Source organism: Haliaeetus leucocephalus, unplaced genomic scaffold (genome assembly GCF_000737465.1).
Source record: "Haliaeetus leucocephalus isolate CR32 unplaced genomic scaffold, Haliaeetus_leucocephalus-4.0 Scaffold340, whole genome shotgun sequence".
Lineage (NCBI taxonomy): Eukaryota > Metazoa > Chordata > Aves > Accipitriformes > Accipitridae > Haliaeetus > Haliaeetus leucocephalus.
Window position 1 is genome coordinate 8,739,603 of NW_010972776.1, and position 21,980 is coordinate 8,761,582.

At 45.5% G+C, this 21,980-nt stretch overlaps 2 protein-coding genes across 6 annotated transcripts in view; one reads left to right on the forward strand and one right to left on the reverse strand.

The window, feature by feature from the left end:
* The window catches only part of MAP7D3 (MAP7 domain containing 3), a 33,388-nt gene extending 26,324 nt beyond the window's left edge, over positions 1-7,064 (forward strand). For 2 of the 3 annotated variants that reach the window (XM_010572468.1, XM_010572466.1), the window contains 5 exons: positions 957-1,061; positions 1,327-1,380; positions 2,198-2,291; positions 2,737-2,935; positions 4,066-5,680. In XM_010572468.1, coding sequence (XP_010570770.1) covers positions 957-1,061; positions 1,327-1,380; positions 2,198-2,291; positions 2,737-2,935; positions 4,066-4,375 — 762 coding nt within the window. In that variant the 3' untranslated portion in view covers positions 4,376-5,680. Of the gene's footprint in view, positions 1-956; positions 1,062-1,326; positions 1,381-2,197; positions 2,292-2,736; positions 2,936-4,065; positions 5,681-5,703 lie in introns of those variants that run through there. The other variant, XM_010572467.1, reaches the window with a different exon arrangement.
* Positions 7,065-8,813: 1,749 nt separating this feature from the next.
* On the reverse strand, positions 8,814-21,491 carry FHL1 (four and a half LIM domains 1). Of its 3 annotated transcripts, none has more exons than XM_010572472.1 (6): positions 21,455-21,491; positions 12,157-12,338; positions 11,242-11,419; positions 10,557-10,726; positions 9,785-9,971; positions 8,814-8,968 (listed from the first exon to the last, which is right to left on the reverse strand). In XM_010572472.1, exons 2-6 carry the CDS (start codon positions 12,310-12,312, stop codon positions 8,814-8,816), a joined length of 846 nt encoding a protein of 281 aa, XP_010570774.1. In that variant the 5' UTR covers positions 12,313-12,338; positions 21,455-21,491. The 3 variants fall into 3 exon arrangements, with proteins under 3 accessions (XP_010570774.1, XP_010570772.1, XP_010570771.1); XM_010572470.1 differs by lacking the exon at positions 21,455-21,491 and adding an exon at positions 21,175-21,282; XM_010572469.1 differs by lacking the exon at positions 21,455-21,491 and adding an exon at positions 21,175-21,282 and having other exon boundaries at positions 8,814-8,971.
* Between the last annotated feature and the right edge of the window lie 489 nt (positions 21,492-21,980).

The following is a 21,980-nucleotide window of genomic DNA, read 5'->3' on the forward strand; positions in this document are numbered from 1 at the left end:
CCCCCCCCCCCCCCCCCCCCCCCATTTGATAAATTCAGGTGTGGGGCAGAAGCAGGTATTTTGGGAATTTTTTAGCCATCTGGGATGCCATTTTGCACATGTAAAATATTTGTACTGAGCCCACTTTACCAACTTACTGCTACAGATTATAAGGAGGTGGTCTGTCTGGAAAGTCATCTGGCTTGCTCTGATTCCTTTAAAAGAAAGCTTGGTAGTGTTTCCAAGTCTGCTTTCCTGGTTGCTAAATAGTCTTCCACAGCTAGTATCTGTGTACCTTTACAAAGGCATCCTTCTAACTGAAGGAAGCTGTTTTGCAGAAAGTGGACTTTCTTTAAATGAGATTAATTTTGAAAATTAAAGCAAATTTACAATTGAATTCTTTGTGTCTAAAGAGCTGTATTTTATGGATAGCATTGATGTGTCTGTTTCTTTAAAAGCTTGTTTGACTTTATAACAATTATTCAGTGTTAACTATGCTTCTATTTTCTTTCTGGTCACACTAGAAAAGATTTTCCAGTATGGAAGAAACAGAAGATGATCAGTACCAAGTATCTTGGCAGTAATACCTGACTGCCTAGATTTTTAAGTTAACCTTGCCACATTTAAAATTTAATTGCTGTCTTGCTACTTTATAAATTATCCTTCTTAGACAGATCTTCATCCTGAAGTATAGTTTGAACGCTGGGTAGCTCAACATCATTCAGAGTATTTGCATAATCACAATATAGCCATGCACATCGTTTTTCTTTTCAGATCAGTTTCTGAATGTCATAGTAATATATATTTCATGTCAGTAGCTGGGTAATTGGCATTTAGCTGCAACGTATGGTAATATTAAGTAGCAACTGTCTGATGTTCCTGTCTGTGTTGAACCACAATCTCTGTAACAGCTCTGCTTTTGACTCTTGGGAATGAGTTGTGCACTGGATGCTCTCTTCTTTTTGTTTTATTTTCAGAGAGAAGAAGCTGAAGCAAAAGCCCAAGAAGAGGCTGAAAGACAGCGGCTGGAAAGAGAGAGAATTATGCGGCAAAATATGCAGGAAAGGCTTGAAAGAAAAAAGGTATACTGTTTTGGAAGCAGAGAGGTTTCTCAGCCTAAAATAGCGGTTGAAGTGTTAAACTGAACAGGCAAACTGTCTTAGATGCATTTAAATAGAAGTAGTGTGGGGGTTTTCTAAAAGCCAACTCTGGCTTGTGAGCTTTAAAATGGTGAATAAAGTAGTAAATTTATGAAACATGAAAATAATTATGATTGCTGAAAATTTAAACCAGAGTGCTGAAATATAAAGTTCTGTATGTCATTGCAACTATTTTCCGTTTTAACAGAGAATTGAAGAAATAATGAAAAGAACACGAAAGTCAGATCAAAACGAATCCAAGGTACTTTTTTGTTTGAATCTGTATAATGACAGAATAGGCCCTTGCCAGAGAAGGCTTTGCCTTGTATCCTGTCTTCCTCTCTTATCCTTACTCAAACTGGCTTCCATGTGAAGTGCAGAGTCCTGGTGCACCAGAGTAATTTTCAGTAGCTTCCCATTGCACACTTTCTTCTGCTTTGCTTGTTCTGACGAAAAGTCTTTGATGCGTTTTTGTTCAAGGCATATAGAAACAATGTGATCTGGCGTTATCACTTGCAGATTGGTTAAAAAAAAGCCACTGGTTAGATTTTTTTTTTTTTGAACTGTATGCATTCTTCTGGGGCTATTTTTCCCCAGAAAACTTAAATTCCTGGCTTCATCTGTTTGCTTAAAGCAAATTTTGGATCCCCCCTGGATTGCTACAGTAAACTGGGATATATTTTTGTTAAATGTAGTGACCTAAGGTTTGTGGTAAATTATGCATATTGTATTCAGGAGTAGTTGTTATTCTCTGAACATTCAAAGACCCAAGTCTTCATATAGCTGAAAATGAATAAATAGTTAGCACACACCTTGGAGAAATGAGGGGAAAAGGAACTCAGGAATAGTTCATAGGTAGGAGATGGAAGTGGGTCCCACATATTTCTTTACAGGCTCTGGCTCAGCAGAGCATGTGTTGCTGGGTGACTTGATTGTCTATTAGCCTTTGGACTAGTGTGGCCTTACTGCTGGGCACAGAATAAATACCCTGGCATGGGAGCTGTGATTGAACCATTTGTGCAACTGTCCTGTTAGCTAGAGGGTAATGAGTTATTCCAAATAACACTCCGGCAATTCAGTTGCAGAATGAAGGGAAGTCTGCCTCTGAGGCTATGGAGGCAGAGGATATTGAAGAGGAGGAAGAGTTGGGTCTTGAGAAGACTGATCAACCAGGTAAGGAAACTTGATGAGTCAGGTCTAAGTGGCAGTCAGTGTCTCAGTGATGTTTAAGCATTGCTAAAAAGGTCACTCACATAATAGCATTGTGATGGTCTGAGACACAAGTCCCAGAAATGCCAGGGAGGCTCAGTAGATCATTGCCTGTTCCATACCACAAGAGACGGTCAAAATGATTAAATGCAAAAATGATTTGAGAGTGAAATGCAGGCAGCGTGCTTTCATTTTATGAGTGTATTTTTAAAGATGGAAAACAAATTTCATGTTGTTACAGGCAGCTTGTCTATAGAGAAATGAATCTGTTGAAGCCAAGTGCCTCGAGTTTTGGTTAGGAAAGGTCATTTTAGCACTTGTATTTTATTCATTTAGAATAGCAATTCTGTTACTGAAGCTCTTTATTTTTATTTTTTTCTTGCTTTTTTTTCTTCCCCCACACTTTCAGGAAAGCTAAATGGCATTGAGTTAGCCCAGGAAGTCAAGGGGGAGGCAGAGGGTTGTTTAGAGACTGCGAATAGCTTGATCTCTACGGAATCTGAGGAAAAAGATTTGTCAGAGTTGAAGGCCAGTGAAGTGTTCATGAATGGAGGCGATTTGAAAAGTGATGAAGGGTCTCTTCTTGTTACTGAATTAAAGGATTCCAGGTGAGTCTGTGTAGGTGGCTGCTTTACTGTCAGAGCAGTTAATCCGTCACACAAGGAATATCTCTCTATGTTTAAAATAAATTTAGTGCTGTATGTAGCATTGCCTCGAATTTTGCACCCCGCTAGCTTTGTGGTATTTCTCTGGCTTGCTCCAGGCATGTGGTGTGCGCATGCTGTCAGTTTACTGCTTCACGCAGAGGCAGTTAGTTCAGGATAATTGTTTGTTTAGATGGCACCATGTTAACAGTACTGGCTTTGCTAAGAAGTGAGACACATAGCCAGCAATGTGGCAGTGTTACTTATAAAGAACGGCATTGGCTTGAAATCTTTTCCCTTGAAATGGCTAGCAGTTCTTTTCACTAACAACGTTAAACAAGAGGGAGGGGAACAACACTGAAAAGAAAGAATAACATACAGAAAGGTCTAGAACAGTTTCAATTGTGCTGAAACACCAGATACAACACAGAAGCCTCCCTTAATGGGAATTTTAGTATTTCAAATTTTATCTTTTTGAACATAAAGCATTTCCATCTACTACTAGAAAAGTCTGTCCTCTGATGCTTGTTCCATTTGCTCATCTAAATGCTAATGATTCAGAAACGACATTGTGAACTCTTATTTTTTTAAAGTGATAATAAATTAATCTCATTCCTCCAGTGATGGAATACAAAAACATTTTCATGATTTTCTTAAGAATGAATCAAAATTGATCACTCTGATCTGGGTTTAGATTTTTAATGTTTTAAATATTGCTAGTCTTCTGAGGCTTAGTTTTGTGTTTAAAAAGTCTTAACTGGAAAAAAGGAAAAATGCACACTACTAAAACAGGGGTTTAATGGTGCAGGGCTTTAAACTTGTTGCTTTCTTCTATCAAATATCTGGAGCCATACCTTACCTGAGAGCTATTAGTATAGTAAAAAGTGTCTGTATGTTGGTGAGTCGTTCTTCCCCATTGGCTCTTGGAGGGGACATCTGCGTGGCAGCCGGAGGAGCTTGTCTGGGAATGCCATTCAGGATATTCAGTGCTTTGCAAAGTATGCAGACTGCTAATTGGCTGGCCTGTAATCAGTCTAAAGGTTAAACATGCAGAAACTGTAATATAAGCATCCATTCTTTTTTTTTTTTCCTAGCCATCCTGCAGAAGAAATGGTTATCGATGACTCAGTGAAGTTGGGTGTTAACGAAGCTGATCGTACAATTGGACTTATTCAGAATCTTAATGGAAAATCTGGTTCGTGGACTTTTGAGGAGTTTATTGACGTTGGAGTACATTCCAAGTCAACCAAACTAAGCTCGGACAGCATCTCTGCTGGTAACTGTAATCAAAACTTGAATGATGCTGCTACAATACCTTCTAGTCCCAAATTGGCTTTTGAGGAAGATGGTGCAGTGAATTCATTGACCAAACCTATAGATGCTTCATCAGGTAATCCAAGCTGATTTCCCTATCTGTCTCTTCCTCTGGCTAGGTAATTAACTTCCTTGCATATTACTCTCCTTGCCTTAACTTCAGCTTCTCATTTTCAAGGCACTTTTTCCAATGTGTAGGCCGGAGGGAAAGCTGTTTCTTTAGTGCTTGTAACTTGCATTCTGTCAAAAGGAGTCACCAACTGATGCCTTTTTAGGGACTTGCTCTAGACAGCAGCTAAGGCCCATCATTAAGGCTCTTCCAAAGACACAGCTGAGCCCCTGTGAAGCTCCTGTATCTCCTACCAGCACTCAAGCCCATCTGTTGTATTTTTAGGCTTCTTCTAAGATGTCTTAAGTGGCACATGTTACTTTTGAAGATGCTAACACTTTAAAAGGTGTCTGATGTAACTCTACAGACAAGACCTTTCCACTCCTAGGCATGTTCTGTAACTTTCTGATGCTGGCCTGCATGATCTTACAAGGTCTCTTCAAGCTCTGGCAAGGTATTAGCTGTCCTCTCTACTTACTGTAGAATAGTCTTTCACTTCACCGAGTGGGGGGTAACACCAACTTTAAATTCCACAGACAGTTGTGTTACATTTTGGGAGGAGTAATAAAGCTGCACACACAATATTCTGAATTTTCTGAACGAAGGAGGGCTGCATCTGAAGCCACATGTACTTGAGAAGCCAAACCCTGATGCAGTACAGCATAGTGTGTCAGAGAGGCTTCAGTAAGCTAGTTTACGTAAGACTAAACTTCTCTGGTGTTGGAGCTAAACCCCAAATGGACGTACTCACAGCAGGAGATCTCTTTCCATGAGATAAATGACTGTGTGAACAGTTGAAACGAATGGCAGTGGAAAAAACAAGACTTGCTATCCACGTTTTCTTTAAGTGATGTGTAGCACTTTTTTTTATTAAAGTGTAGCACTTTTCTAGACTGAACTGTTTCCTGAGTCTCCTCTGTCACTCTGCGTCTTGTGAATTTTAGTCCCATGGACTCATTGAGACTTTCCTTGAGGCCACAACTAACTGGACCATGGGAATAGACGGGTTTCGTGTGATACTGCTGATCACATTTTGTTCTGATCAAAATCATTAACTTTTTAGTGAAGCCTTTTAATTTTGAACTTGAAAGTGTTTAGACATAATATGTTTTAAGAATTATTTACATAACTTTGGAAACTAATATTATATATAAAAAAAGAAAAGCTACTGTACTGATTTTGGACCGTAACCAACCAAGTGGTTCTGTGCTCACTGCCTGGATGTAGACTCTGACAGTGATGATAGACGTATGTGGCATACACACAGTTATGATGGTTAAATGTTTTCTTCTCTTTGCTCTTTGGACAGAACTGTGAACACTAGAGAGACCTGGAAATAATCTGATTGCACTTCAGTAATCCAGTGTTTTATCAAGTACCGAAGGCCTTGTTTTGAAAAGCTGCTTGTTTACCTTTATCCATCTTCATGTTTGCAAAAAACCTAAAACACCAGGGGGAGGGATGACAGACTTCTGATTTGCACCTTGAAACATTTCAGGGAAACTATTGTGCTGATGTTCCTTTTCCATTCGTTTAGTAATTGTTAGATAAGACTTCCTTGTTCAAATATCACTTGTTTCCCTTTTACAGACTTGACAGTAATCTGTTTGAGTCTTTTTTTTATTTTTGTATCAGTATCACGTACAGCAACGTGCCACTGGAGGCTCCCCACTTAGCTACTGGCCAGATTTTGCATATTCCTAAAATGGCACTTGATGAAATAAAAGACTCATTCAGTGTGTGTTAAAGTTGAACTCCCTTTGTAACATTCTAGAAAAATGCTATTGCTTGTTGGTTCATGTGCTATTTAAAAATGCAAAATTTAATATCTTCAATCTTGAATGAACGAGAAAAACTCCTTATTTTCTAATGTGAAAATACTGGCAGTTTCAAAATGCAGTTTTGTACCATCGCTAATATGTTTTAATCTACTGGCAAACATCAAAACGTTTTACAGCATATGCACAAAAATGTTGAGTACCTAGATATGTCTGTCATAGTGCAGTTTAACATGTCATGCTTTTAAAAGTGTTTTCCTTTTGAATTACTTATTTAAGTTTATCTACACTTATGGAAGTATTATTTTATTGTGTACATAACAGTATTAGACCACTGAAGTCATGTTTTTTTCATGTTAATTATTCTAAGTGTTCCTATTCTAGCTTTATAACAGTGGCTGCAAGCTGCATATATATTTCCCTTCCCCTAAAGCCTGCATTAAGTAATCTATTTAACCTAAACTTGCCTGCTTTTTACAGCATGAAGAGATTAACTAAGCATCTTCTGAAAATTGCTACTGAAAGTAATAATGGAGTCTTGTTCTTATGTCTCCTGTAACAGATATACTGGATAAGTGATTACTTTAAAGGATAGCTGTCTCAAATCCTGCTATAAACAATTGGCTGATACTTCAATTCAAGTGAATCATCCAAATGGCAGCTGTGTTTTCAGTGGTTAAATGCAAATGGTTTTGCTGGAACTACATGTGTTCTTTCCTTGACATTGCAGTTACAGTTGGAAACCCTCCGCCTTCTTACTCTTGCTGTTTGCTATTCAGAATACAGTAGAACTGTTTTAGACTTTAGAGCAGTGCCTTAGGTAAAAGGAAAAATGTATTTTTGTATGATAGCTGTTTCATTCTGGCAGAGACAATCATTCTAACAAAAAAGATGCCGATATTTTTTTTTCTGTGCCGATATTGTGTTGAATGGTCTGTTACAGCTCTATGTAAATATGTGCGCACTGTTAAATAAACTTTGCAGTTGAACAATGCTTTATTTCTGTAATGCTAAACGTTACCTTGCTAGGAGGCTCCAACCTCTTGCCATGCTGACCTGCCTTGAGATGCACTCTGGTACTGCTCTAACTACTCCACAGTGCAGGTTCCCAAAACTAGTAGCCTCTTTGGCAATTGCATTTGTGTGGTTGCAAAGGTATTTGTACTAACACCTTCAGACCTTGCTGTGTTTGTACATGCTGATGACATGTTCATAACTGTTGAAGTCTTTCACTTGCTTTTCACTAAAAGCCTTTGCCTTTTACTTCTAGCTCCAGCATCTTTATATATTAGTGGTGAGTCCAGCAGTGCTCCATGGCCACGGTGGAGCAGTGATCACCAAGAATACAGCACGATGCTGCCTTTTGTTTTTCTTAAAAGAGTTCTTTGTTTCTGGTAGGTGTTTGTGAATGAAAGGGAACGACTGGAGCAGCATCCAGTTGATAAGTATTTCTATATTTCACTACTGTGGAAAAAAAAAACCCTTAAACCAGCATTCAGGTTACTGAAGGGTAGTAGATCTGTGTATGGACAGTGGCTGTACATATGTTCTCCAAAGGGCTTTTTCACACAGGCTGTTTCTGGCAGATGGTCCAGTGTCAGTTATATTTTTTTTTTAATAATTAGTTCATGGAAATTGGTGCTTTGGTCCTCAGATATTTAAGGGTGCTATGACAGAACAGCTGACTCTACTTTGCCAGTATCAATGTATGAGACTTGATTGTGGTAGCCCAGCCATAAGAGGTGTCAACTGTGTAAGATGGCAAAATGAAAAAACAATTTTCCAGGCTGCAGGACTCCAAGCAGGCACTAGTCTCATTTTTATTAAATCATAAAACATACACTGACATGATAGGAGAGCTATCGTTGTCTGAGCTATTTTTAAGGCAATTCTAAATGCCTGTGCATTTTGTTGTAGTTGAAAGATTTACTTCTTGTTAATGGATTAATAATTGTATAGAGACAGCCTCGTTTAAACAATGATGTAAAAAAAGCTGATGAGCAAAACTTTTGGGCAAACCATGCAGAAATCAAGACTAAAGTTTATGGAAACTTAACTAGAGCTAAATTGTATTGCCAAAACATTGTTATATGTAAGATGAAGCCATTCCATACACGTGCTGCAATTTGGTGTGGTAGGGTAAGCTAAGGTATTTATTATAGAGCTGCTATTAATGGTGTGATGATGTATGTAATGTACTTGTAAAAGCATAATAATGGATCTCTCTGATACCAGGTGCAATCTTTGCATCTCTGTTTCTGAGGTGCATGCCTTGTCAAACCCACTTCATTTAAGTAAGTGCCAAGCTTAAACGTATACCAGACAAGTTTAAAACTAGCTTTGTTTTAGTTTAAGCCACACACAGATTATTTAGTATGTGGATCTCTAATGCTAAATCTAACAGCATTTCAAGCCTTTACACTAAGAGTTACTCAGAAACAAAGTTAGATTTTTGCAATGCTACATGCTTTTGTACTGCAGGAGCTTCAAAAGTCAAACCCAGTATATTGAGGCTACTTTAGTTTTTATACTAAAATGGAAAAAGTTAAAATTCTTAACATGCAAAAACCTGCTCCTTTACCAGGACTGTTTTGGAAAGCAGGGCTCTAAAATCCATTTTACAGCAGTTGCTGTCTGCTCCTTACAGTCGTTTGGGACACTCAGCACAGTAAATTTTTCCATTATGGCAAACAAAGCGCTTGTTGGCCAGACCACGGGCACACTTTGTGCATTTGAAACAATAATCGTGCCAGGATTCATCTTCGTAGTTAACCACACTGGTTCCTCTTCCAAATCCTGCTAGGAGAGAAAACAATTATAGGACGGCGATAGTAGCTTTTCCCTTGGCTGGGTTAGCCCACCAAACAGCAGATCCCATTCTTACTGCTTCCTGTGCTTCTCTAGTCCTGCAGACCGTATCTGTGTGCCTAAAATACTAGCAAGAATTGCAACCGAACCACATTGTTTGCTGCTTAGTATCACTGCTCTTGGAGAAGCGGGCAGCTTAGCATAAGGCTTGTGTGGCTTGTCTCTGCTATAAGCTTTTTTCCTTGGATCCCTTCTCCAGGAAACAATCAAGCTGAAGGAAAGATCAAGATGTAAAGCAAAGACAGGTTGGGCTAAACACCCTACCTGGTTGCTACGGGCTTAGATCCATGCTCTAAAATGCAGAATGGAATGCAAGTCCCATGGGACTGGCAGGATAGTGCCCACATTTCAGGGCTGAGCTTTGCAATCCAGTAACCATTACATGTAAATCGGAAGCAAAGCAAATGTCACTTTGGGGCAATAAAACGCTGCTCTCTTGTAGACTTAAGGTTCCCAAACTAAGATAGAGGTGGGAACAGTTCTAGTTGGGGAAGTTTTTTGAAGGAGGTAAATTTGAGGCGTGCAAAGGGTAAAGGAAGAGCTCATTTACTAACTCCGACTTCATCCAGCAAGAGCACGTGGCTTATCATGGCTTATAGTTAGATCACATGTAAATTGCTGGGACTGGGCTTGGTATACTAGATCTGCTTCTGGTTTTAGCAGCCTCTGAGCTGCATGTCTTTGGGGATTGCTGTTCTGACCTTAAGCACCCACTGCCCTCAAGCTGCATTTAATCCAACATACCTGTAATAGGATTCTTGCAGCCAGCACACTTCTTGGCAACACACTCCTTGTAGCAGTCAACACAGTAAAACTGATCCTCTACAGCTGTGAAGCGCTTCCCACCCAGTTGCTTCTTGCAGTTGGAGCAAATGAAACACTCTGAATGCCAAGGCTGTTCCTGGTACGTGAGGCCTCCAGAAGTGATGGGCTAGGAGGCGAAGAGCAGAGATGTATTTCAGAACCAGTAGGGAGGAAGAGAGGTGATGGAGGCATGGGGTGTAAGGTAGGAGGGCTTTGTCACAGAGAAGATCTCTTGAAATTTTCATTAAAATTAAATAGTGTAGTGCACTTGAGTTCCTCAAGCCTGAAATCCTGCATGCCTGGAGCTTTCATAATGGTTTATTTCACCTGCATTGACTCTTCAATTCTACACTAATGAGTTGCAAAAGTTGTAAAACAGCTATTTTATAAAATACTGTTTTACTGCTTGAATATACAATACCTGCTAGAGAGCTCAAACCATCCCCAAAGCAAGTGCAAGGCCGGTGCCCACTTGATTTCAGCAGAGCTGCCATCAGATAACCCTACAGCCCCTGCTCAGGTACTGTAACATGAAAGAACCATTCTCTCTCATGTTGTTATAGCACTAGCTGTTTGTGCCAGTATCTCAAGGAAAGAACATAAGCATTGGTACAGCTTCACCATGATCTGTCTACTGGTTTACTCTCCTACCTTCCAAAAGACATGTGAGGGCTAGTTCTGGCAGCTGCCTTTGCAAAGTGGAAAGACTTACGTTCTTGCATTTAGCACAGGTCTTGGCAAACTTATGCTCATGGCAGGAGACACAGTAGAAGTCATCGCCCTTTGGGAAGAAGCTCCCAGATCCAATCACTTTCTTGCACTGGCTGCAAGTGAAACAGTCCTTATGCCAGACCATCTTCTTGTACTCAACATTTTGGTCTCCTACAACAGACAGAAATAACTTGTGATGTGGGATTTCAGGCTTGTGACAAACTCCCAACCCTGTGCAATGTAGCACGCCTGTAGGCAAGATGTGTCCATACCTATGCCCAGGATTCAATTGTAACATGGACAAGGGATAAGCTGTTAATTTCCATATCTGACTTTAGCCAGGGCCTTCTAGATTTTCTTAAAGTCGGACAGGTGCCTGAGCCTATCTGAGAAGAGGACCTTGATTTACAGAGCAGAGCTTTTTGTAGAAATGGTTTAAGACTAACTGCTAGAGTAAGCTATCCGCATGAGGGTTAACTGCAAAGCAGCCTTTCAACACTTTAATAAAATGGACAGGTGAGAGCAACAGTCAAAATTTGCACCATTTTGTGGTGCTCCAGCCTTCCACTATGATGCCCACCGTACCCCTAACTGCAGCTTCTACAGCCTCCACAGCTTGACAAACCGTCATGGGTTTGCCCTAGATCAGAACTGGGCAGTTGTACCCCTGTCACTGGCACCAGTACCTGCAATAATAGGCTTGAAGCAGCCTTTACACCTGGGCGCATCCTCAGCAGCAGTGCAGTTGCTACACCAAACCTTGTTGTTCTCCCTTAGCATGAAGGGCTCGTTGACCAAGGACGTATAGCACTTGAAGCAGCGGAAGCAGCTGTCATGCCAGTAACGGTTCTTGAAATGCAACTCCTGAAATGAACAGAAACAGAGTGAGCAATAAGCCCTTCTCTCTTGCTGAGCAGCCCTAAAACCAAGCTACTGTCTCATCAGCCTTGGCAGCTGAGGATAGATTTGTTAGTTCCTAAGCATCTCTGCATTCAGTGGTTGGAAGTGCAGCTCATCTGCAAGCAGTTAAGGGAAGGACATTTAACCAAACTCACGGACACAATCGCATTCATTTTGGACTTTCAGGGTAGCAGAAGATGCTTCAAACCAACAGCTTTGAGATTAGAAGTTCTGTAAGTGGGGGCTTCTCTGATTGTCAAGTTCCCTCTAGTTCAGGTGTACATTATTACTGCCACGAACATGAAGTAATAAACATTTCACAAGCTGACAAAAAAATCAGACCCTAGCTTGCTGAGTGCTTTGCCCAGAAGATGAGTTTTCTGCAAGTCCTGTGCGGGCTGGATTACCTGCAGTACTCTCTTCAGGACAATTCAGCGTCTGCCGCAGTTCATGTGGCTGAATCTAGATGGTGAAATAAGCTCCTGTGCAAAAGCAGCCTGTCATGAGCAGTCCTGCTGCAGTGCCCCAGAGCCTCTGGCTCTTTGCCCAAGGAGCACATGGCCCATCAGCCCGAGGACTCACGACAGAACTTGTTTTCACACAGAAGCTCACAAACAGACCAGAGCCAGGAAAACAAATGGGAGGGTTATCAGCAGCTGCCTGTCTTCTTCTCGTTACCCATTTAACTGCTCAGCACTCACCTTGGAGTCAGCTCCAATGGGTTTCTTGCACTCAATGCAGGTGTTGGCACAGATCTTCTCGAAGCACTTGACGCAGCAGTGACGACCCTCTTTCTGCACATACTTCTTCCCTTGCAGAGGGTCACGGCAGTAGTGGCAGTCAAAGCGCTCCGACATGGTGCCCACGGTGTAACTGCCAGGCCCTGCGAGAGGAAAGAAAGTGAAGTTACAGCACTGAAGCCCTGATAAGTGCTTCAGGTTCTCAGGTCTATGCAAATAAGTATCAGAAAGATGGCTCAGCAATGAGCATGTGGTGGTGTCACGCTCCTCAAGGGCTTGTTGGTAGAGAAAGCAGCTTCGGTGCCAGCACTGTTAGGGCAATTTTTCTATCAGGCAGCTCAGTGGTTTATAAAACACGACAGCTCTCTACCGACTGCACTGGCATTTTCCAGGTGTCTCCAGCTTTGTCTTCAGGGTCTAGGTTAGGCTAACAAACCATCCTGCTCAGGGAGGCTGGGTGCAATAGACAATCTGGGTTTGGTCACAGCAGTCACAAACATACACCTGCTAAAGAAGGCAGCTTGGATGTCCCCTCCCAGGTCACGAATTGCCATTTAGGACACAGAGAGAGAAGTAACCACGAAGTCTCAGAAAAATGCGGGCTGCAGCGTGAGGCCGTGTGGGCCAACTCCTGGCTGCGCTCTGGAGCTCAGCAAGGGCAGGGGCTGCCCTGCCTCCGGGAAGCGCTGTGCTTGCCACTACAGTTAGTGTAAGCAGTTGTGGTGGGTTGACCCTGGCAGGCCCCCAGGTGCCCACCAAAGCTGTTCTATCACTCCCCTCCTCAGCTGGACGGGGGAGAGAAAATATAACAAAAGGCTCGTGGGTCAAGATAAGGACAGAGAGATCACTCACCAACTACCGTCATGGGCAAAACAGACTCAGCTTGGGGAAATTAGTTTAATTTATTACTAACCAAATCAGAGTAGGGTAATGAGAAGTAAAACCAAATCTCAAAACACCTTCCCCCCACCCCTCCCTCCTTCCTGGCTCAACTCCACTCCTGATTTTCTCTCCCTCCTCCCCCAAGCAGTGCAGGGGGACGGGGAATGGGGTTTATGGTCAGTTCATCACACGTTGTCTCTGCCACTCCTTCCTCCTCAGGGGGAGGACTCATCACACTCTTCCCCTGCTCCACCGTGGGGTCCCTCCCATGGGAGACAGTCCTCCATGAACTTCTCCAACATGGGTCCTTCCCACGGGCTGCAGTTCTTCATGAACTGCTCCAGTGTGGGTCCGTTCCCCGGGCTGCAGTCCTTCAGGCACAGACTGCTCCAGCGTGGGTCCCCCGCGGGGTCACAAGTCCTGCCAGAAAACCGGCTCCAGCATGGGCTCCTCTCTCCTCGGGGCTGCAGGTCCTGCCAGGAGCCTGCTCCGGCGTGGGCTTCCCACGGGGTCACAGCCTCCTTCGGGAACCCACCTGCTCCGGCGTGGGGTCCTCCCCGGGCTGCAGGTGGAGATCTGCTCCCCCGTGGACCTCCCTGGGCTGCAGGGGGACAGCCTGCCTCACCATGGTCTTCCCCACGGGCTGCAGGGGAATCTCTGCTCTGGTGCCTGGAGCATCTCCTCCTCCTCCTCCTTCACCGACCATAGTGTCCACAGAGTTTTTTCTCTCACGTATTCTCACTCTTCTCTTTGGCTGCAGTTTTTTTCCCCTGCTTAAATCTGTTCTCCCAGAGGCACTACTGCCATCGCTGATGGGCTCGGCCTTGGCCAGCGGCGGGTCCGTCTCGGAGCCGGCTGGCATCGGCTCTGTCGGACATGGGGGAAGCTTCCAGCAGCTTCTCACAGAAGCCCCCTGCTACCAGAATCTTGCCGTGTAAACCCAATACAGCAATGCATTAGTAACACAAATCTTTTCAGTTCCCTTAACGGCCATCTGAGATACCAACGCTAGATTTCTGCCTACAGAGAGGCAGGATGGGCTCCGGCCCATCACTAAGAGGAAGGATACTAGATTGTTTTATTTACATATTTCACATCAGGCAAGGATAACGGTACCTAATCACTCACTGAGAGCCACTTAGTTCATTACGGCCAGGCCCACTGCAGGCCTCGGCGAGGTCCTGGCTGAGGTGCCGCATAATTTGTGTGCAGAAATCACCGACAACCATGAGCAGAGCAGAATAGTTTCCATGTTTCTAGCCAGCTGCAGCCCCCGCCGAGGCCTTTTGTGCTGGATAGTTGTGCAGCTTCCAGCTGCTTCTTTTCACTGGGCTTTCACATATAAAGTCATAAGGAAAAAAAAAAAACCAAACAAGAAAAGATCTCTCTACACATAAAGATACTTCTTCGGTTCATGCCAGCAGGGCTCTGCCAAGGCATGATGTTCCACCATGGCCAGGGAGCCAGCACATCAGCGGGTGTGGGGGCTCTCGCCCGGAGGATTTTCCACTTTGGCTGGCGGTACACGCTCACGCTTTCTCCCCAAACACCCACCCCAGCCTGCACGCCCCGTCTCAGCCTCCCAGACCAGTTCTGCTAACGGCTCCCTCCGTTTCCCCAACGCCCTTCCTCAGAGGAAGCCACCAACACTCCTGCGAGGGAGCTGCAAAAGCTCTTGCCAGGCTTACACAAGCCCGTGCGGTCCCCAAAACGCAGCTCCATCCTCCCCCCCGCAGCCCCCAGCCCTGCGGAGCCCCGTTCCCCCCTGCACGGCCACCCACCCACGACACAGCCTTGAACTTTCTGCACCGTCAGCAACCGGACAGGAGATGCAGCGGCGGTCTGGCAACGGGGGCTGCCAAGAGGAAATTTAATTATTCTTTTCCCGATAGAGCTGCAGCGCCAGAGCGGAGCAGGAAGGGGAGAAGGATGCGGTCAGGCAATATAAATTGCTGCTGCTTCCAGCTGTGAGGTGGGGGAGGCCGTTAGCACCTCCATCACATAGCCTCACCTCGGACCACCCCACCAAGCTCCCAAGCCCTGGGGTTGAGGGGCTGCGTTGCTTCCCGCTCCTGATGGAGCTCAGCGGCTGCTCGTTACAGCCCTGCTGCTCCAAGCCCCAGCACAGCACCTTTATAAACTGAAACAGGGCTTGGGTTGGGGGTTTTTTGGGGGAGAGTCAGCAGGACCCTGTTGGGCTCAGCCGCAGGTTGCCGCGCAGGCAGGACTGCCCGTGTTGTTACGGCACGAGGACTTGTTTACACAGCTTTTTCTTGGGCACTTGCCCACTCTGGTAATTCTAGATGTACCGTCAACTGTGTGGCCCAACCTGTCGGCGTGAGAAATCCCCACGCTGGCACAGGAGCCCCCGGGGCTGATGGAGCATCGCGGCCGCTTTTGAGCGGAGTGGAGCCTTGCAGCCGAGGCACCGGAGCGAGCACACCTCGCCAGAAGAGCACGCATCAAACCCAACAGCTCCTGGCACTGCCCAGACACCGCAGCAAGAAGCGAGGGGCGGCTGCTGCCTTCACCATCTCCTTTGCCAACCCCCCTTTTTCTTTTTTTCCCCTTTTGGAGGAAGGTGATGTTGGCAGCACACCATGAGCAGCCCTGACGCAGCCATGTGCAAAGCCCAGGGAGGTGCCTGCCTGCAAAGGAACATTTTGCTGCTATTTCAGAGCTCTCCTTCTGCCTCATCTCTGGGCTCAGGAAGCTGCTGGATGGGCAGTGGAAGATGCTGGGACACGAGACTGGACTCACACTGTTACTCTGGAGATTTTAAAATCCAAAAGCCATCTCACTGTCTCCCCTTTGTCACCCTTTCAATAACATCAGGCCAGAACAAGTTGGAGCATTTCTCTTCCAGAAGGCAAGACAGAGAGTCCTGGAGAGGAGCATCACATAGGGAGGCTGCAGCAGAGGTAGGGGCTGGGTTCACACCCTTCCCCTAAAACTTATAGAAGCAGGCTGGAGTCCAAGCTGGCAGGAATTGCACTCTATGGGGACCGAGGTCTGGAAATGCTGCCTTGCCAAGGTCAGGAGACGGCCACGTCCTGCTGACAACTACGCCAAGGGTTGTGTTTGTACCGGTTCAAGTAAATGAAACAAATAAACAGTTGGGAAACATGGAAACTATGTGAGCCACGGCCAGCTTTGCAGAGCTTTATCAAGCAAGTGGGTTTTATTTAGAAGAAATGCAATTGCACAGAGTCCAGGGCAAATGGTATCAAAACGTTCCTGATCTTGGGTTTAGGGTTGCTTTCAGCCAGAACACGTGATCGTGAACATATGGCTCAGGGAGTAACATAAGCTTGTGTTCCCATGTAACGCATGACGCGCTAACAGGAGACACACATTTATCACAGCAGCTTTGGAGCTCCACAAACAAATTAACACTACGCCTGATAGTCCCAGGAGTTGGGCTGTGCAGGCAGACAGGCCAACTTCTACCTGCCTCATGCCATCTCATGGACCAAAAAGTCCCTCTCATACATAGGCTGGGGCATGAATTTTCTTCCAGCTCTTACAGGAGCTTTCTGCCCTCAGTGGTGTCATCCCTACCCTGATCCAGACCCCGGAAAGGCACCTCTATCCCCCGTGCCTGCAATGGGGATGCAAACACTGACCATGTTGTGCCAAGAAACGTGCTGGCTGTTCATGATCTCTGCTCACCCATCTCACCGTGCCGAGAGCTCTCGTCAGCCAGTCCATCTCCTACAACCCTCCCACGGGAGCAGCCCACCCAGGGGCTGGTGCACGAGAGCTCCAAAAGCCACCAGTCTGTGGCAGAGTGGGGCCCTGTGGCAGTAGCAGCCGTGCTGGGACCACCAGATCATTTTTCCAGATCAGAGCAAATGTCCATGGATACCTCAGAGTTCTGCTGCCCTGAGGAAGAAGCACTTAGTATCCTACTGCTGTCCTGTCCCCTCTCACAGAAGGTAGACAGAACAGAAATTTGTTGTGCTCCATAAAAAAAATAAATCTTCTAAAGCCTGGCTGGCAGCAGATCATGGGTTTGGAGATATTTATCTCCTTAATAACCTGTTCACCCTCCGGCTGCACCACATCCCCACAACTTAACTTTCCAGAGCTTCCAGGTATATTAACCCTGGCCTGTCTTTGCTGTCTGGAAAATAGGGAAGTCATGAAACTAAGGACACACTGGGTATATGGAAAAAACATGACGACTCCTCGCTCTTCCTTGGGGCCTTTATTTTAGTGCATGCTGCATAGTTTCCCTGTGCAAGCTGCGCAGCAGCTGTTGAGCACACAGGAGGGATTCGCATCAGCGGTAGAACCACGCTACAGCAATGCAAAACTCTGCGCTCAGGGTAAGCACTCAACAAACTAACCACTAAAACCGTAAGCGCTCTACCTCTGTGCTTCTTTTCACAGTGGTGTGCTTAAAACGACAGTGGTACACACAGCTGTTTTAGCTTGGAAGTTGTTTGAACACAGTTTCTTTGGCTGTGCCTTTACACCAGGCTACAGTGTCTCCAAGCGAACAGCCTGGTCAAGTGTCTCCTGTTTAATCCCAGCAGAATCACGTACCCTGAGGACACGCACTGATCCAAACCCCATTTCAGCTTGACTCTGGGGCCACACAAGGGGATTTAGAAAACAGAGGAAAGGTAGGGACAGACTGAAGCTATTCTCTGGCCCAGGCTGACATCCATGTGCAGAGGATGTTCTGCTGGAGAGAAGCAGGTGAGAAGAGACAGCGCAGGCTGCTGGGGAGAGGGGTAGGTGCAGTACATGCTCATCCTTAAATAGCCTAGAGGACCCTCAATAAAAATAAGAGCTCAAGAAAAATCCACCAATACTTCCAGAAACTAATCCTCCTTTAAGCAAGGTGTCCCTCTCCCACCAGCCCTGGCAGGGTGCTGTCTAAATGTAGCTCCCTGATGGATTTGGCTACAGCTTGAGGGCGGCTGGCCAGACCTGTGGCCTTCTCGAGTATCAGGGTATTTGGCACAAAGACCCACTGGAATTCAACCCTAACATTTACCTGACCACAGAGGTGCCAGTTAGCCACTTGTCCCCAGAGAATCTGCTGCTTTTCAAAAGCAGCTCCTCAGCCCTTGGACAACTATGCCTTCCATCTTTTGAAGACCTCAAATGTTTGGGCCCCACCGGCTTCCACGCACCTCAAGTCAAACTGACACCGTGCTGTGGAGCAGTCACAGGGCTGTCCCAGCCAGCGGTCAGGGCTCTCTGCACCCTGCAGCATGGCAAGCTTTGGGATGGAAAAGGTACGGACCTAAGTAGTGCTACTCCACAAAAGCTATTGCATTAACACAACCCGCTGTCTCTCCCGTCGGTTCCTGTCTCCCCATCTCCCCTAGGCTGGTTCCTCCCAGTTCAGTCGAGCTACATACCACAAGGCAGCATCGCAGTGGTTTGCACAGCAAATGGAACCGAAGCACTCAGCGAAAGGACCTGAAGCATAGCTGATAAGTAAAGCACTTAGCACAGGATATGTGTTAATGTCTCTAGGGAATATGTTTAAATGTGATAAACCACCAAGGAAGAACTTGAAGTGCAGTCTCTAAAAACAATCAGGGAAACTGTACTTCAACTTTACGGATTATCCTGCCACTTGGAAAAGGAGATTAGGACGAAGGTGTTAACCCTCTGCCCCACACACAAGCTGCATATTCTATGGCAATATGAAAGGAAAAGAGCAATTGCTTTTTGACTCTTCATCAGTTTTATTTTTCTTAGCAAGCTCAGCCCCCACACTGCCAGGCCTTGGCTACACCTGCCTATTTCAGCTCAGAACCTGGCATCCTCTGGTCTGTCACCTGAGTTACTATTCTCAGCATTCCTCTATGCAATGTCTCATGGTTTGCTATAAATACCAGGGAATACCCTTAAAAGAGGGTCCCATTAATCTGAAATGCAAAGCAACACTCAGGACTGCACCTCAAGGTCACTGGCACACTGTGCTGGACAACAAACATTTGCAAAGTCAAAGGAAAGAAAGAAATAATTTGCAGGTCATTTTTGCTGGGAGGGCTGGCAGTAACAAGTGGAGAGCTGTGCTCTCCCATTGCCAGGCTGGGGCACGTGCGAGTCTCATACTCTATAATTCAAAAATTAGTCTGTTGATAAAATGGAAGCTTCTTTATTTAGAACAAGAACAGCTCCAAGTTCCTCAGGCGGTTGCCAAAAGCATTCCCTACGGTCCTATTGCCACCATGTCTGAGCACATCCCAATCACTATTAAATCTTCACAGTTCCCCAGGGAAGTAGGGATGTGCTGTTAAAAAAACACACTGCTCCAGCCCTGCAAACTCTTCCCTCAGGGCTTCCTTTTGCACTTAATACAGAGCTCAGCTAATGCTAACAAGGCTCCCAGTGTGCACAGCACCACTGCCTAGAGTAAGGCTGAGCACTTAGGCAGAGTTTAAGCAGTGAATTCCAAACCTTTCAAAACTAACCAAATCAGCTAAAGCAAAAGAATCCTGTTCAATAGCTAACTCGCTGCGTGGCTGCCTTAAGCTTTGACCTTTGAGACTCCTCAGTTATGTTCCCAGCTATGCACGGATCTGCCCCCACCTCAGTAGCTGGATGCCCTTCTCGTGCCCAGGTGCCCCCAGGAGCCAAACGTGAGCCTTTCTCCTGCTGTGGAGGATTCACCCCCCTGGGGCAGGCACTACGGTACCCACTGTAGCTGTCCCGGAGAGTGGGGCTCCCTGTGGGGTGTGGGAGCGGACACTATAACTTGTTGGTGGCAGCACTCCAACTGCAGCATCTGCTCAGAGGACACTTCAGCATTTTATATTACAGCACAACATCAAATCCATGGGTCCTTGCCCCAGAGAACACCTCCCTGGGGAAGATGAGAAAGAAAACAAAGATACAGCTGGGAATATAATGAAAGGATGCTACAGCATCGGTCAGTCTTGTGGGCTGAAGTTAAAAAATGTCTTGTTACATTTTAATTGAATGGATTGCTCTTTTTAAACACCTTTGAGATGTTTAAAAATTATACCACAGAAGTCAGATTTTACTCAGAAAGGTACCTTGCATAACGTATATCTGCATCATACAAGCAAATCCTAAGTAGTTACGTGCCATGCAAGAAGCCTCATGCTCGTGCCTTGTCCTGGGAGGCTGAGTGTGAAGTTGAACAGCATGCTGTGACTTTCCTCCCAGTTTTGAAGAGGCTTTATGTTCCCAACCGTGTCTTATGAGCACCACTGTCCCCTGGCTCCTGGTGTGCGGCAGCTGGGTTTGATGCCCATGGGAGCTGTGCCCCAAACTTGACACCCTCTCCCCAGGCATGTCCACCCCTTGGGCTATGTCTCATCAAGAGATGCAATGGCACTGCCATTGTAATTTGTGATCTACGGCCGTAAATACTTGTTGGACACACACACAAACATGGTTAGCTTCTAAGAATCAGATAACCTTTTTAAAAATTGCAATGAGCTTTCAACTGTCTGGAATTGGAGGGCTAAAGGAAATTAATCACGGATGGGAAGACACAACACAACTGCATGCCGTGGAGGCCATGCAAAACATACTCTCAAGATTCCTGTCAATGTTAATGGGAAGGAAAAGTTAACATTTTCCTATCACTGGTGAGGTTCAGCCTGTTTGATCTCCAAGACAAACACAGAGAAGAGGGAGTAACCACAAACTTCCCACCAGAGCAGTGCAAACCATCCGGGTTTACTCACTAGGCTCCTGCATGCTCCCCTCTGCTATGGGTTTCCCCTGCTCGCTGCAATAACAGCCATAGCAAGCTTGCTGCAAGAAGCAGCAGCATCCCATATTTTCACCTAGTCTTCCTCAAATAACAGCTGAGCCCCAGCCTTCCCACAGCAGCAGATATGCAAGCACTTACCATCCAAAGCATTTTACAAAATAGATGAAACCACCACCATGCTGCCAGCACCAGTCCCCCACGCTGATTATAAACCGGTTTGCCATCATTAGTTACAGCTGCAGATCGCCTAGGCTTAAGAGTGCATTCAAATGTGTTATTTTCCTGGTGCAGGAGCCTGTTAGCAATACCTTCCTCCCTGTTTACCAGAAATTGCGTACACAGGGCTTCTCCCACAACGCCCAGCAGCACATCCAATTTACCTGTGTGCCTGTGGAAAGCCATGATTAGCAGCCCAAAGTCACCAGCAGCCCCTTAGGTAACAGAGTTCACAGTCTCTTGGCCGATTAGGAGCTGCCCCGTTTGATAACATACATTTAAACGGAGGCTATTAATATGGATGGGACTCCTACCAGATGTCCACTCCCCTCCCCAGAGATCACAACCTTAATCCCTCTTGAAAATTCTTACCATTTTAGGTGATCCAAGGGAGAAGAATAGGATCCAGAGACCTCTAGGGCTCTGTAGGCAACATGTAAATACCTGCCTGGCTACTCAGCACCCAAATTAGTCCCAAAGGCAGAGTGTGCCTCAGGAACTTGACCCCATGCTAGTACTATTTGGCCTTGGCTTTAGAGGTAGATTGTGTCTCGTAACAGTCCTCAGCTAAATTACAGACTCAATGTTAATTCTGCACTGCCTCTGGTGAAGGGACAAAGTGGCTCACAGCCCCACGGGGGCCAGAGGGGCTGTGGTCCCGGGAACCAGCAAAGGGCTGTCCCTTGGCTGTAGGGCCCAGAAAGGACACGGGCTGTGCCCCTGGGGACCGAGCTGACAGCCCACAGAAGTAATAGAATATACCTTCACGGGGGAGGTTAGACTTGCCTTCAACATGAGGGTCACGCTGAAGTTTTACTGCCAGTAAAACTACTGTACCTGGTCCTCCTCCAGCTTTTACCCTAAGGAAGCTCAAGGCATTAACTGTTCAAAGCGAGCAAGTCCCTGAACAGCAGCACTTGGACAGCCAGGTTTCACGACGATGGGGCTTCTCCAGCATCTAACAGCACGG

What these genes read in the sequence shown, in the direction of transcription:
- FHL1 (XM_010572469.1), bottom strand. Translation starts at nt 21,196, where the DNA reads ATGGCTTTCCACAGGCACACAG. An exon ending in GGCTTTCCACAGGCACACAG is followed by an intron (nt 12,339 to 21,174) that starts GTAAATTGGATG and finishes TTCCTCTCGCAG; the next exon opens with GGCCTGGCAGTTACACCGTG. An exon ending in CCTGTGCTAAATGCAAGAAC is followed by an intron (nt 9,972 to 10,556) that starts GTAAGTCTTTCC and finishes TTCGCCTCCTAG; the next exon opens with CCCATCACTTCTGGAGGCCT.